The 13779-nt window shown below is 38.6% G+C and overlaps 1 protein-coding gene across 2 annotated transcripts; it reads left to right on the forward strand.

Moving 5' to 3' along the window:
• The first annotated feature begins 5447 nt into the window (after window positions 1-5447).
• On the forward strand, window positions 5448-13638 carry LOC145495446 (uncharacterized). Of its 2 annotated transcripts, XM_081475063.1 has the most exons (10): window positions 5461-5903; window positions 6029-6115; window positions 6767-6841; window positions 8176-8288; window positions 9495-9539; window positions 10367-10457; window positions 11363-11414; window positions 11556-11684; window positions 12624-12781; window positions 13552-13638. In XM_081475063.1, exons 1-10 carry the CDS (start codon window positions 5757-5759, stop codon window positions 13636-13638), a joined length of 984 nt encoding a protein of 327 aa, XP_081331189.1. In that variant the 5' UTR covers window positions 5461-5756. The 2 variants fall into 2 exon arrangements, with proteins under 2 accessions (XP_081331190.1, XP_081331189.1); XM_081475064.1 differs by lacking the exon at window positions 6767-6841 and having other exon boundaries at window positions 5448-5903.
• Window positions 13639-13779: the final 141 nt, after the last annotated feature.

Genomic DNA, 13779 nt, shown 5'->3' on the forward strand with positions numbered 1-13779 from the left:
CGTTTTAACAGCGATAATAATCCGCAATGTTGACTAAGTCCACAGCAGTAACTAGATTGGGGTCAGCAGCCTTCCACAAAAAGTCGGGAAACAAGTCGGGAAAAAAGTCGAGAAAAAAGTCGGGAAAAAAGACGGGAAAAAAGTCGAGAAAAAAGTCGGGAAAAAAGTCGGGAAAAAGTTGGGAAATAAGCCGGGAAAAAAGTCGGGAAAAAATGAGTACGCAGGAAAAGAAGTCAGGAAAAAAGACAGAACGCGGGCAAAACTTCAGGGAAGATTTAAACCTGGAAGTGTAATTTAATGGCACTTAATAGGCTCTGCAGAATGATAATTATTGCATTTAAGTACTTTTTTTGAATAAGTGTTTATAAACTGAACGTTAACTTGATAACATTCTCTTCAATGGTTACAACAAATCTTTTTTAAATGGCGTACAAATTTTCAGGGACCAAGTCTTTTGCGATCATAAGTACGTGATCGATGCCTAAACTTCTTTTTGGTATTTTAGCCCTGGAACTGATAAATAAATCCGGACAATGGTCCATCATAAAATCTCGTTGGGACTGATAATAGAGATGCTTTAGGGGCTAATAAATTAAAAACACTTTTTTGTCAACATTTTTTTCCTATCAGCTCTGCCAGCATGGAGGCGAACAAGGATACAAAACCAAAAGTTGAGTACTGTGATAGAACGAGCTATAATTTTGTCGGAAAAAAGTCTTGCTCTAGAAGGACTAATATCGTCATTATGAATATCTTGTTAGTGGTTCTGTTGCTGGGTGTACAACAGTGATTGCTGTGATCGTGTATTTCGCAACTATGAGAATGAAAACTCTTACTCATTTGGAAGAAGTCAAACTAGAAGATGGCGAAACTCTGGAGTATAAAGTCGAGCAGGAGATTGAGATACAAGGGAATGATGCACAGAAAGGGGAATTTGTGTGTTTTTGTTTTAACAGCTTCTTTATTGTTCTGACTTTGAATTGAGGGGTGCTTAGCTGCCTCCATTACATCCCTTTTTTCATCAAAGGTAATGTACTTGATGAGTGAGTCCCCAGGACAGTCGAAGAAAAAGTAGCGTTGAGTAAATTATCCTGTCTTTAAAATTAAAGCGGTCACCCCAAAAAGCAGACCATGCAGACTGCAGACTGCAGACTGCAGACCGTGCAGACCATGCAGACTACAGACTGAAGACCGTGCAGACCATGCAGACTGCAGACTGCAGACTGCAGACCGTGCAGACCGTGCAGATCGTGCGGACTGTGCAGACTGAGTACTTTTTTTCTAACACTTGACTCACTTTTTTCGCTTCTAGTGACAAAATAGTGTTCAATATGTCCTAATGTTTGTTATTTATCCACAAGCGGCACAAACTCAATATCCTGTTGATTCACGCGTCTAATAGACTTTCTATGGGAAATTCCCTTTACTGGTCCTAAATATACTAAAATCAAGCATAAAAATAAACTTACATACATTCTAGGCGCAAATTGCGTCAATTTTTGACTGGTTTGTGGTTTTATTTATTTTGTCCAATTTGTTTTTGTGTGGTTTTTTTTTTTCGATTGTCTTAGTCTTCGTTCTCCTCTTAACTGATTCATAAAACAAAGCAGGGACGGTGACACTAAGCGACCGTGTTTCACAAATCGCTTTTGCTTCACAAAGTACAGAATCGCCATTAGCCTAGGAGTATTCCTTCTTTCGCTTAGTTGACGGTAAGTAAACGTCGAGGAAAAAAAACGCTCGCATGAATTTTTTCCCTCGAGGTTTTCTTATGCGTCACGCACGATGGACTAAGCGAAAGAGGGACCACTCGTAGTCTAAATCGCCGTAAAAACACAACTGCCATGGTGTAGAAGCCAACAAACGTGTCAAACCACCAGAGATTTCTCTAATCTTTATTGCAGTTGATTAGTAGATTCTGAAGAGTGGATCTCTGTGGCTTGGAAGAACTAATACGATGAAGCTTGAATAAACAATTGAGTGTTCGCAATACTGACGCTGATCGCAACTGAAATCGAAACCTAAAATTCTAGTCCTAAAACGAACAGTTCATGAGCTGTCATATACGGGAAACCGCAATTAATCGCTAAACTAATAAGGCCACAGAGAAACATAGAAAAGCAGTCACACATTGTTCAAAGTCAGGCATTCTTCGTAAATCACGGGCTGTTGGTGTTCATGTTCATAGATCACGCCACGAAAGTAGAACTGTTCATTACATGCCATAAGGACAGATAAATTAACCATCGCATTATCTCATCACGGCGACCTTACTGCGCTTAGAATTTCAAATGTGGCTTTTTGGCGTGTTCGCAGTCACACCCCCTGATCCAACAAGCAATTGGAATTACATTTTGCACACCAAGAGTAGAAAATGCACATGTTACGTGTGACATTATAATACAAGTGAAGTTTATTTCTACATTTTAAAATAGCTTTACTTAAGTATATTTAGGACTAAAGCGAGTTTCCCCTACAAAATCTATAACACATCAACAGTCACATACCACCGAGTTTGCGCGGCCTGTGGATAACAAACACTCCGGTATATAATTGAACAGAACCAAAAAATATGCGAGTCAAAAGTAAATGCAAAAACAAGAATAAGAAAAAAAAAAGTACTCAGTCTGCTCAGTCTGCATGGTCTGCACGGTCTGCGGTCTGCAGGCGTGGATGTTGTTGCTCCTCCCAGCCAGCTAGGTTGGTTGAACAGCTAGGTTGACATGGTTAGGGTGTCCTCGTGGTTGCTCACGACCCCATTTATTTTAATCTGATCAAATTCCTTACTTATTTATTTTGTTGGTTTGTGAATCTATATACTGTTGGCCATTTCACTCTCTCCAGTCCTGCCGAGCCTTGACTCGACTGACTGAAAAGAAAACGCATATAAAACCTCAGTTTCTATCAAGAATCATTTCAGTCGTGAAGACTTTCAGCACTTGCCGACAGAAACTGATCTGGACCTGAAGTATGCTGATCACGCCATCATTGACGAAAACAAGGGAGTGATCAAAGAGAGTCACGCGAACTTTACCCAACTACTAAATTTTGGAGAACCAATAATCCAGAACCAGGGCAAGTCTCCTTGATGGAAATAACTCTAACGAGCCATATTTCGCTTGTGGAGATTAAGGCTTTCACAGACTCCGACAAAATGAGCTTTCAATTTTTCGTAAAGCTGGTCGTTCCAAATAGTAGAGCTGCCTTTTCTGTTTACGAAAAATCGAACGGGGTCAGGGAATTCCAGTCAGATGCCTTTGAATGTTTCCTCCCAAAGACGATCAGGTGGAGTAACCGGCGACGTTCCTTGCCAAGAGGCGCGTGCACGCTTATTGGGAAAGTAATACATCTGCATCTCATTAGCGTATACAAATGTGGCTCTCGACCAATCAGATTGCAGGATTTTGAACCAAGTGACCAAGGGCTGAGATCATGATGCCAAATATGGTAACAAGATGGCGCCTAGCTCAATTTTCGCATAAATTATTTGACGTCATCAGTTTGCAATGTGCATAGTTAACCCTAAATGATTTGCATAATAACCCTAACCCTAAAAATCACACCAAGACATAGGTAAATGTGGATAAAAAAATTGTATTTCTCCCATAAAATCTTTGAAGTCCTAGTGACCGCAGCGCCCGGGAAAATATATACAGAAATGATTAGTGTGTGCGATTTACGTTGGGGGATACGAGGGAGAAAAAAGTAGGCATTGTCCAACATTGCGTGTGCGTTGACGTGAGTAGGTGAGGGAAAACTATTTACAAAGCGAGTAAGTCTTCAGCCATTCCCTCGGCGTCTGCAACAAGTTCTGCGTAACCGTATGTGTAGGACTGAAAGATCTGAGGGTCTACCACGCGCTTGGCAAAGACCAGATAGATAATCTTTATTTAAACACGGTTAAAAATTCGTCAGCTAAAACTTCTAATAACTAATAGTAAAAAAAGTAATTAAATAATAAACCTGCTTTCCACGAATGCCGTGCCTTATACATCTCTTTCGAGTAGGCGCTTAAACTACCTCAGGGACACTGCTTCCCTTCAGTCACAAGGAATTGAAGACTGTTGCAAAGAATGGCGCCACTATAGCTAAAGTTATTTTCATAATAGTTTGTGCGCGGCATGAATGGAACATTTAGTTTATTCTCAGAGTCCCTTAGATTATATGCGGTTTCTCGCCTCTCGAATTTAGAACTTAGATATTCTGGAGCCAACCCGTGCAAAGACTTATAAACCATCGCAGCTCTTCGAATTTGCTGCTGACTTGTTAAATTTTACCAAGAGAAAATTTTCTCTTGATTTTACCACTCGAGAAGTTTGAACAGGTGACCAACATCTACGTCATAGTTTGAATAGGTCAAAACACGGGCTGCTCTATTTTGTAGTTTTTGTAATTTATTTCGTAACGTTACCCCACAGTTTCCCCAAACAATGTTGCAATAGTCAAAGTCCAGGAGCTCTACCATTGCGCGCGCAAGCTGAGTCCGGTAAACTACGAGCGGAATGTAGAAAAGGGGCTTACTTCCAGCGACGACAAGTCAGCAGGTGGTGAATTTTGTAGCCTACCAAATATATGAGCATATGTTCAAGCATGTGACTGGCAAATAAATATATCAGTATGCTCGCCATTAGTTGCGTAGTAGTCCTTAGAGGTTGCTCCTCCATTCACAAGTTCATGAGATTTTTTGTGTAATTAAAGGCCCGTTTATATTAACCTGCGATCTAGCGTTCTTTTATTCTCCTTCCCCCTGCTGTTAAAAAAGAACGCCTGATCGCAGCTTGGTTACGTTTATATGGGTACCCGAGACAACCATCCACCAGAGTAACCCTGGCCGAACAAACGCTTCGATTATCTCATTGAAAAATTCAACCAACCGTTTTACATAAGAATCGCGAACCCGTCACCGGGGTAGATTCGCCTAAACCTAGCAGGCGGGACAACTTTTTCTCGTTTTAATAAACCTTTTGGCTCACCTAAGCAGAGCAACTCACAGAGCGTCGAGTGTCACGTAATGCCCAGACTTTAGGTTTATAGCAAAAATTTATTTCAAATAATTAAAAATTAACTCGCACATTCAGGCCATAGTGATCGAATTACTCGAACGGCTTAAATAAAGAAACAGTTATGATAGCCTCGGGGAGGGTGGCTGAGAACAGGCTAAAGGTGTATCTGCCTATTTGCATACAGTATCTACCAAGTGTCATGAATAATCACGCAAGGTCAAATTTTTACCTACACAAGAAAATATGGTTCTCATCGTTTATAGGTTAAACCGTTCTGATCTTTTGGTGTGGCATATATGGATATCGCGCGTAAAGTGGAGAGATGCTTTGTAGCGGTTTTGAAGTTTATATGTAAACACGGATCCATGATTTGTTTACAAGAGTAGGAAATTTGACTACAAAGAATAATAAAGCTGGATGCATGTGTCCTGTTTGGATTGCTTTACGTTCACCAGTTGCAGAAACGAGCCAAAAGTCACGTTTTCCTGCACTTCCGGTTAATTCTAAGGGCAAAAATATTCCGGAAGTGAAAATGATCCAATCAACTACCTGTTTAGAAAGGGCGAAATTATGAGAGCAGACGCCTGTCTAAAACTTCCTTTGACTTCGGCTTGTCTTATTTTTAGTGTTGAACGTTGTTTCTTAGGCTCACATTTTCGTTTTACCAGCTATGGCATTATAATGCGACACTGCCAACAATGTAACAGTTAGCACTGACTCGCTAATTCTGGATTTTGCGTTCCAAAATTTAGTATGAGCACTACGACCTCCCGTGATACGATATGGTGGGAAAAATATATTCCCAAGGACCAATTGATCCATCTTGTTGCCGGAGGAGTTGCCGGAGGAGTCTCAAGAACATGTGTTTCTCCGTTGGAAAGAGTGAAAATGCTGTTACAGGTAATGCTGCATGTTGTGTTGTGAATGTGTCATTTTATTTTATTTTATGCTAGCGCTAGGTTTTGTTTACATTTCATTTACAGGAGGAGAGAACAGGCGCTAATGAACCGTCTTTTTCTTTCCAGATTCAAGTTTCCGAGGCAAGATACACCAGTGTAACACAGACTCTGATGAAAATTGGAAAAGAAGAAGGATTGTATGGCTATTTCAAGGTAATGTTTTTGCCTTTCGTATTGAGGTGCTAATTATCAAATTAATTATCGCTTATTCTTCTGCATGTATGTCTGGGACAGCTGTGTACAGAGCTTTGGCACCTGATATACGTACCCCCCCCTCCCCCCACCCTCTACTCAAGAGATGTCTTTCGGCCTGAAAAGTTACAGACTGATACACACCACAGCAGAAATCTATTCAACTTTCACTCAATTATGATTTTACGTTTGGTAAAATCATAATTGAGCCAGGAGAAGTACTGTTATTTTTCCTGGGCTGGGAGGGGGGTGCAGAGACGGGAGAGTCAAGCAATGTTTACCCCCATCATACTGTCAGATTGCAGCTGCAATTCATTGGACAGTACAATAACTCTTATGAAACTATTATGAAATACCCATCAGCCATCAGGATTTTTGAGGATCTTCCAAGATCTTTAAAGACCTTCCAATTATCCTAAAGAAAAAAAGTTAAGGATTCTTAGAAGACGTTTCTGCATGTGTAGAATTGGTGTCAATTTCATTCAATTGTCAGCTGGTACTACACACTAATTTTAACCGTGATCTGATTGAAATTACATTTGGGTCTGATTAATCTGGAGAGCTTGGTTGGTGGGTTGATTAAATATTGGTGACATCTGTGTTTTACTTCAGGGGAATGGAACCAACATTGTTAGAATCATCCCGTACACAGCAGTGCAGTTTGCTGCATATGAAGAGTTTAAGAAGGTAAGTGACACAATGCAAGCTGGTTGTGGCAAACAACAAGACTGAGCAAACAAACCTTTTGATACTGACTAGTAACATTTTTAAAGACATGTTGATTAGTCAACCAAGAATATCTGTTGCAGGAGTGCAGATGATGTACCTAACCAGGCTTAACAATAAATTTTAAAAACAGACACTTTCATTGGGGGAGGCAGTGCATTGCTGTAGAGTTTAAGGCATTCACATGTCCCTTGTTCAAAAGTCTAGTTGATTGATCTGGCTTATGGATAATTTTATTCACAATTTGACAAGTAGAGTTGTCAATCTGATCAAATTGAGTGAATGGAAAACTGTTATAAGGGCTCTGCAATAATTATATCTTGAAGTCATGCCAATGAGGTGCAATTGTCGGATCAACACCTCTACTTGTCAGATCATGAATAAATTTATCCATTCTTCAAATGAAATGAACAGAATTTCACTTTTTCTGATGGAATCTAGGCAACAGTATTGCATTTGGATATGGATGTTAATTTTAAAAGAGTAATTTTTAAATTTAAAAGTTATCACAAGAAAGTCTTGAGGTAAATGGAAGCATTTTGATTGGTTGTTTCTTGGTTGGGATTTTGCCACACAGGTAATTTTCATGCATTAAGGTGGCATTTCTTGTTTCGTGTGCCATGTAACAAACTACTAAATGAGTACTTACTTAGCTTGTTCGAGCCTTACAGGGGAATATTGGCCCATAGTTGTGTTTGTAAGGGCCTTGTTGTACTTGGTCTGTACTACCACAAACCTCGAGCCAATATTATTCAGTATGGCCCTTGCACTCAGTTATTAAAGGCTAGTTCTCACTAGTGTATATGAAAAAACAATTAAGCCATCATATGCAGATGCAGTAAGATGCTGATCATTAGCACCTTTTGTTGGAAATTTTCCAAACAAAAAGCGCTAATTATCAAAACCTTACTGCATCTGCATATGTCAGCTTATGCTTATGCACTAGTGAGAACCAGCTGTAAGAGTTTACTATTAATAATTATTAATGTGTAGTTCCAAAAAATATCCATACCTCCCCCACAGAAGGGAATTTGTCTAATTCCCCCCCCCCCCCAACCCCTTAGGAAATTCCGCTTGAGCTTCATACATTTCTTTAAATTTTTTGGTCTTACGGAACCCCCCACCCCCCAGGAAATTCCAATCCCTTCTGTGGGGGGAGTATGGATATTTTCTGGAACTGAACAATAATTATTATATTTGTCCCAAAGTTCATTCGAAATAAATATAAATTTATTTTACTTAATAATTTACGTGAAATTTAATTTACAACCTGATTATTGCATTCATTGACCCAGCTACTTAAAATTCCTGAAGACACAAGAGAACAGCACCCAATAATGCGACTAACAGCTGGAGCAATGGCAGGAATTGTGTCGGCCACTGTCACGTATCCTCTTGATTTAATCAGGTAGGTGAACAAAATGGCCTCATGTGTTGCAAATTAAACTTATGGCAAAACATGTACAGCACCCTAGGATTTCTTCGAAGCTGGTCTCTGATCAACTAGTAGTAAGTAAAACCAAAGCTTAACAATTTTAACCCAAAATTTACATTTTATTTATTTTGTAAATTAACTTCCCAGAATTTTCATATGATCAGAGTGTGAAAGATTTTTAATTAGTTGCAGTGAAAAGTACAGTGGAACCTCAATTATCTGTACCTCGATTTTCTGGATTTCTCAATTATCCAGACTTTTTCTCTAGTCCCAATTTTGTCACAAATATTTATTGGTCATGATCAAGATCCGTAGCAATATTCTTTTAAAACTACAGCATTGAAAAGTACAGTCAAAAGCAACATTAAAGGCCAATGTAAAAACATTTTTCATTAATATAAAGTATTAATACACATGGGTACAGGTATTAACAATGGACAGTGAAGATGTAGACCATTCAATTGTTTTCTAAACGATTTGTAAATGTATTGTTTCACGATTAAATGTTGCTTTCTTAATTTAATCAATTCTGTTCTTCATTAATATTTATATTTTCGATTATATCCAGACCCTCAATTATCCGGACTATTTTGCTTAGTCCCAATGAGTCCGGATCGGATAATCGAGGTTTGACTGTAACTAAAATTTTAAAAGTACTATCTACAATCATCTTGGGTGTATTAAGAGAGGGCCACAGTCCTTCCTCTCCCTTTAATGTATCAGACTGTCTTTTGGGCGGTATTGTACCTAGTATCTAGAATATTTCTAGTGTTTGCGCATGGGCAAGGTTAATTGTGCTGTCACAGTGACTGTTAACTTTTTGTATATTTTTTGGATTTGGCCCTGATAAAATTTAATGTTTTACCTTTTGATCAAACACTATAACAGCAATGGTGGCAATTACAATGAAATCTAAGAACTACACACAATTTACAACTGCAGCTGGTTATTTGTAATGGCCGAAATGCATTGCAATTTAAAATTTTCTAACCAGTGGTACAGGTTACTTCATGCTTCACACCAGCCACCTACATGTAGTAAATAATTAGAAGTTCAGTAATTCAGTAATTTCGTACAATATTTTTTAAAATTTTATTTATTTGTTTTAAAATCAGATGGACTGGGGTCTTTTAGCTACTGTCAGTAATTTATTTATATCACTACTCTTTCTTTGCCAAGGACAAGACTAGCTGTTCAAGGAGAAGGAAGTGAGAGACGCTATAGGTGAGATCACTGTTCCCCAGAATTTGGCACTCTCACCAGTAAATGTCAGTGATTTTAGAGTAATGATGCAACAACCTTTGGTGAAAATAACTTGTCTAGACTTTTCGTGTAAGTGAGCTTGCAAAATTACTAAATGGAATTGGTCTAGCATGTCAGGTTCAAGTAACCTAAAAGCAAACAGTGTTTAGTACATGCTTCAGGTTCAGTATTCAACTGAATACTACCAAGTTCTTGGCTCTATTGTTCAGAGCATTATTGATTATTAATAAAATTAATCCAAGATGAGCATTAATTTTGATTTCACTTAACCCTTTAACTCCCAGAAGTGATTAGTATGTAACTTCTCCTTATATCAATTCACTGTTCAGCAGACAGGTGAAGAGAATATTAGATGAAATTATCAGTCAGAGGGTGCTGGTGCAGGTAAATAAATCACAGAAATTACAAAAAGTATATGACTGGAGAATAATTGGGGGAAATGTATAGCAGCTGGAAAGGAGAATTACTAATCAGATCTTGGGAGTTAAAGAGTTAATTATTATCGAATTTGGTGAGGTAAATTCTGTATCCATAAAGACATTTTTGCATCGATGAATATTTAACATTTTTGCAGAACACAATTGTTTCTTTTGTGTCTCTCTCTTTGCACCATTTATTTGTGGCTAATGGTTTCGGTTAATATCTTGCCCAACCCCCTCTCCCTCCTATCAGAAATATAATGATTCGTATCATATGTTCTGGACACCCTTAACAAGCATGAGGTATATCATTACTGTCAAGCACCTTTTTAAGAGACTGATTCAGGTGAATGTTTGAACTTCCTATAGAAATATACGACATGCATGTGTTACCATTGTCAGAGAAGAAGGAGGCTTATTGAGTGGATGTCTATTTAGAGGACTAGGACCATCACTTATAGTAAGCGAGTTACATTAAAAGCAAAATTGAATAATCATGGATGAAAGGGATATACTTACACTATGTGAAAGATGCAGTGGGCTAATAAACTCTGGATCGACCAGTGGGGGTCATTGTGTCCTGTTCTTGTGCAAGAGACTTATGAATGCTCTTACAATGCTTTCACCCAGGTGTATATATCCTGGTCGACTCCCATATGAAAAGAACAGGGGTGATTGTCAGAAATGTTAGAAAGAATCCTTTAGAGGTTTTCTCCTGCGGTATTTTTTTTTTTTGGCTCAATACCCTAAAAGGTACAGCAAAAGCTCTTGCTGTGGACCTTTTAAGGCTGAACACCCTAAGAGGTCTTAATTAACACTGCTTTTTTAACCCCTGAAAGGTATGACAATTGTTTTGGGTGTCCCCCCCTCCCTTGCGTATATATAGGCACTGGCTAATTTATAACTAATTGTACCCTTCAGTAAGTGATAAGGGTACAGTTTGAGGGACTTAAGTGGCACATTCAGCTTGTAGGTGCAGGAAGTGTTTAATATTACATCTAATAATACAGTTGTTGAAGATGTAGAAGAGAATGATTGGCAACTGATAGACATGGATCATGTTTTAATATTTCTAATTCAATTTTAAAAATTTTAGTAATTAATTGTTTTGAACATTTTACAGTTGTACACATTATCATCATGCAAAGTGCAATAACTTTTGTTGGATCAGAAATTAAATAAAAATCGACATTCTTCATTCCATTATTGTTATCAATTTAAATAATTATAGTTAATTTAAGTTGATACTCATAAGTTATTATTAATATTATTTAAATAAGTTGATACTCGTAATTAGCATTAATTAAAAATAATACTTCTTTATTTAGTTAATATGATTATTATGTTTTCTTTTGCATTCTATAGGGGATAGCACCTTACATAGGAATGAATTTTGCAGTCTATGAGAGCTTAAAAGGTATGGCATGACACGAGTAAGAATGTGGTGGCATGATTGCTTCTTTTGTCAGTCACAAGTCAGCTCTGACTTTTGTAAAACATTTTGTACACAAGGGATTTATGCTAACTGTAGTGTGGTGTAACTTTTGTTTTGCTGTAGGCTATGTGATGACCTACTACCATGCTGAGGCAGGTGGACACAAGTTAAGAGTGCTCACACATGAACAAGACTTACCTGTTGTCGTCAAACTCTCATGTGGAGCTGTTGCTGGTGCCATAGCACAAACTGGTAAGATTCATTCTTACTGAGGAATGTTTTTTAATTATTACCAGCATGATCAAAGACACCTTTAGCATTCTGAAAAAATTACCAATCAATAAAACAGAAACCAAAAAGAAAGAGAGAACAATGACAAGCATTGTACAAATTAAATCAAGCTCCATGACCGTAAGAAAAGTTAAAATTGGGTTTTGTTTGCACTTTTGTCAGTTGATTACCTGGATGTTGTTGTGACTGACAGAGGTTATTTTTGGCAGTCGGGAGATGATGTAGTGGCTGTTGCTGTTGTGGAGAGGATACGGTCTGAGTCCCAGGGGGGTACTCCCTTATATGGGCTATATAGGTATGTGCGGCCCCAAAGGTTTTTCAACCGTTTTGGTCATAAATAGGGTATCGATTTTAGCTGATTTTGGCCTTTTTGGTCATAAATAGGGTATGGTTTTTGCAGTCTAGCCTTGATATGGTATGTTTTTGAGAAGAAGCCAGTTTTTCATCATTATCAAAAAGAAAATCAACAAAAACCCTTCACAATTACCGGTATGTCTCCAGTAATTTAATGTTGGTCTGAACTGGGTTTTGATTTAAGGGCCAGGTTATAAATAGGATTTCGAATTTTTGACCAAGTCATAAATAGGGTAGGAACTATTGCAGATTTTGGTCATAAATAATTTGGGAAGTGAGTTGCACACCCCCACCCAATTTTTCTGGAAGTATCCCCCCCCCCCCCCCCCCCAGGGTCAGAGTAGAGAGACTGAAATAAAAACTTGTAAATGCATGAACTGTCCACTGGGAGCGAAAAAAGTGGCTGTTGTAGAGAGGTGCTCGTTGTAAAGTGGTAGCTGTTAGTGAAGGTTTAACTGTACTTAGCCTTTACCCAAAGAAAGTTGCTTTACACGCAGTTACCACAAAAGAAACACTATGATTTTTTAAGTACATCTGATTCAACAGGTACATACCCTCTTGATGTGGTACGTCGTCGAATGCAGATGAAGGGTGCAACCGGTGAACTGTTCAAGTACAACTCAACGTGGCATGCTTTTAATGTGATCGCTAAAACTGAAGGAATTCATGGTCTTTTCAAGGGAATGTGGCCAAATCTTTTGAAGGTAACACAGTACAACATATATCATTAAAAACTGTTAGTAATAAATTTAGTTAATTTCATTTCTGTTCATGGAGCTCTTTTCACCAGGTTTGATTACCAGCCCGCTCTTTAAGAAAGACCTGAGCCTGTACTCCCAAGGGACATGGCTACAAGTAGACAATATACTGTCCATGACTTGTACATGTACCATATCCACAGTCACAACCACTGGGTATAAATGGCATAAAATAAGCAAGTTGTGGTCTACTCGAGTTCTCACCCTCTCTCTCTGTCACCAAGGCTGCGTTCTTAGGAGCCTAGTGTTGCGTGACCAAGAGAGGGCTGGAACTGGATTAGCTGGGGTCTAAACTTGATTTAAAACAACACCAATACTTATTATATTATCATGCTTAAATCAATGCACTCTAAACAAACTGTAGCTCCTCAGCATTGCGATATTTATCAGGGGCATAGCCAGGACTTTTCAAAGGGGGGGGGGGGGGGTCACACTGTGCCAAAATGAGGGTACTCACCAGATTGTCATGTCGTTTTCGCCACCGGTTGTAGGTTGTTTGCTTAAAAAATGGCTTACAAAGGGGGTGTCACAGGCACCCCAGGACCCCCCCCCCCCCCACTAGTTATGCCTCAGTTTATTACAGTTGAACCACAGCCTTGAGTTAGTTTTGAATGCAAGTCTAACCTCATTCTAACTGAAAGTCTGTTTAAATTGTTAACAGTCTCGATCACCATGAAAACAGACCAGTGCTAAAGATCATTTCTTATTGCTTGTAGGTGGCACCCACTATTGGAATTCAGTTTGCTGTGTATGAATTGTGCAAGTCACTTTTACATAACTACAGTGTGACTGAAAGTTTGTAAAATACTAGAAAAGGACATTGTCAGAAGATTCAGATTTTAAATTGATGTGACATATGGTTGAACTACATGCGTGCACACCAACCATGCAATGGAGACCATGCTCTGCAGAAGAGTAGTTTACCGGCAGTCCTGTTATTGATT

The sequence above is a fragment of the Orbicella franksi genome, chromosome 8 (genome assembly GCF_964199315.1).
Source record: "Orbicella franksi chromosome 8, jaOrbFran1.1, whole genome shotgun sequence".
Classification (NCBI taxonomy): domain Eukaryota; kingdom Metazoa; phylum Cnidaria; class Anthozoa; order Scleractinia; family Merulinidae; genus Orbicella; species Orbicella franksi.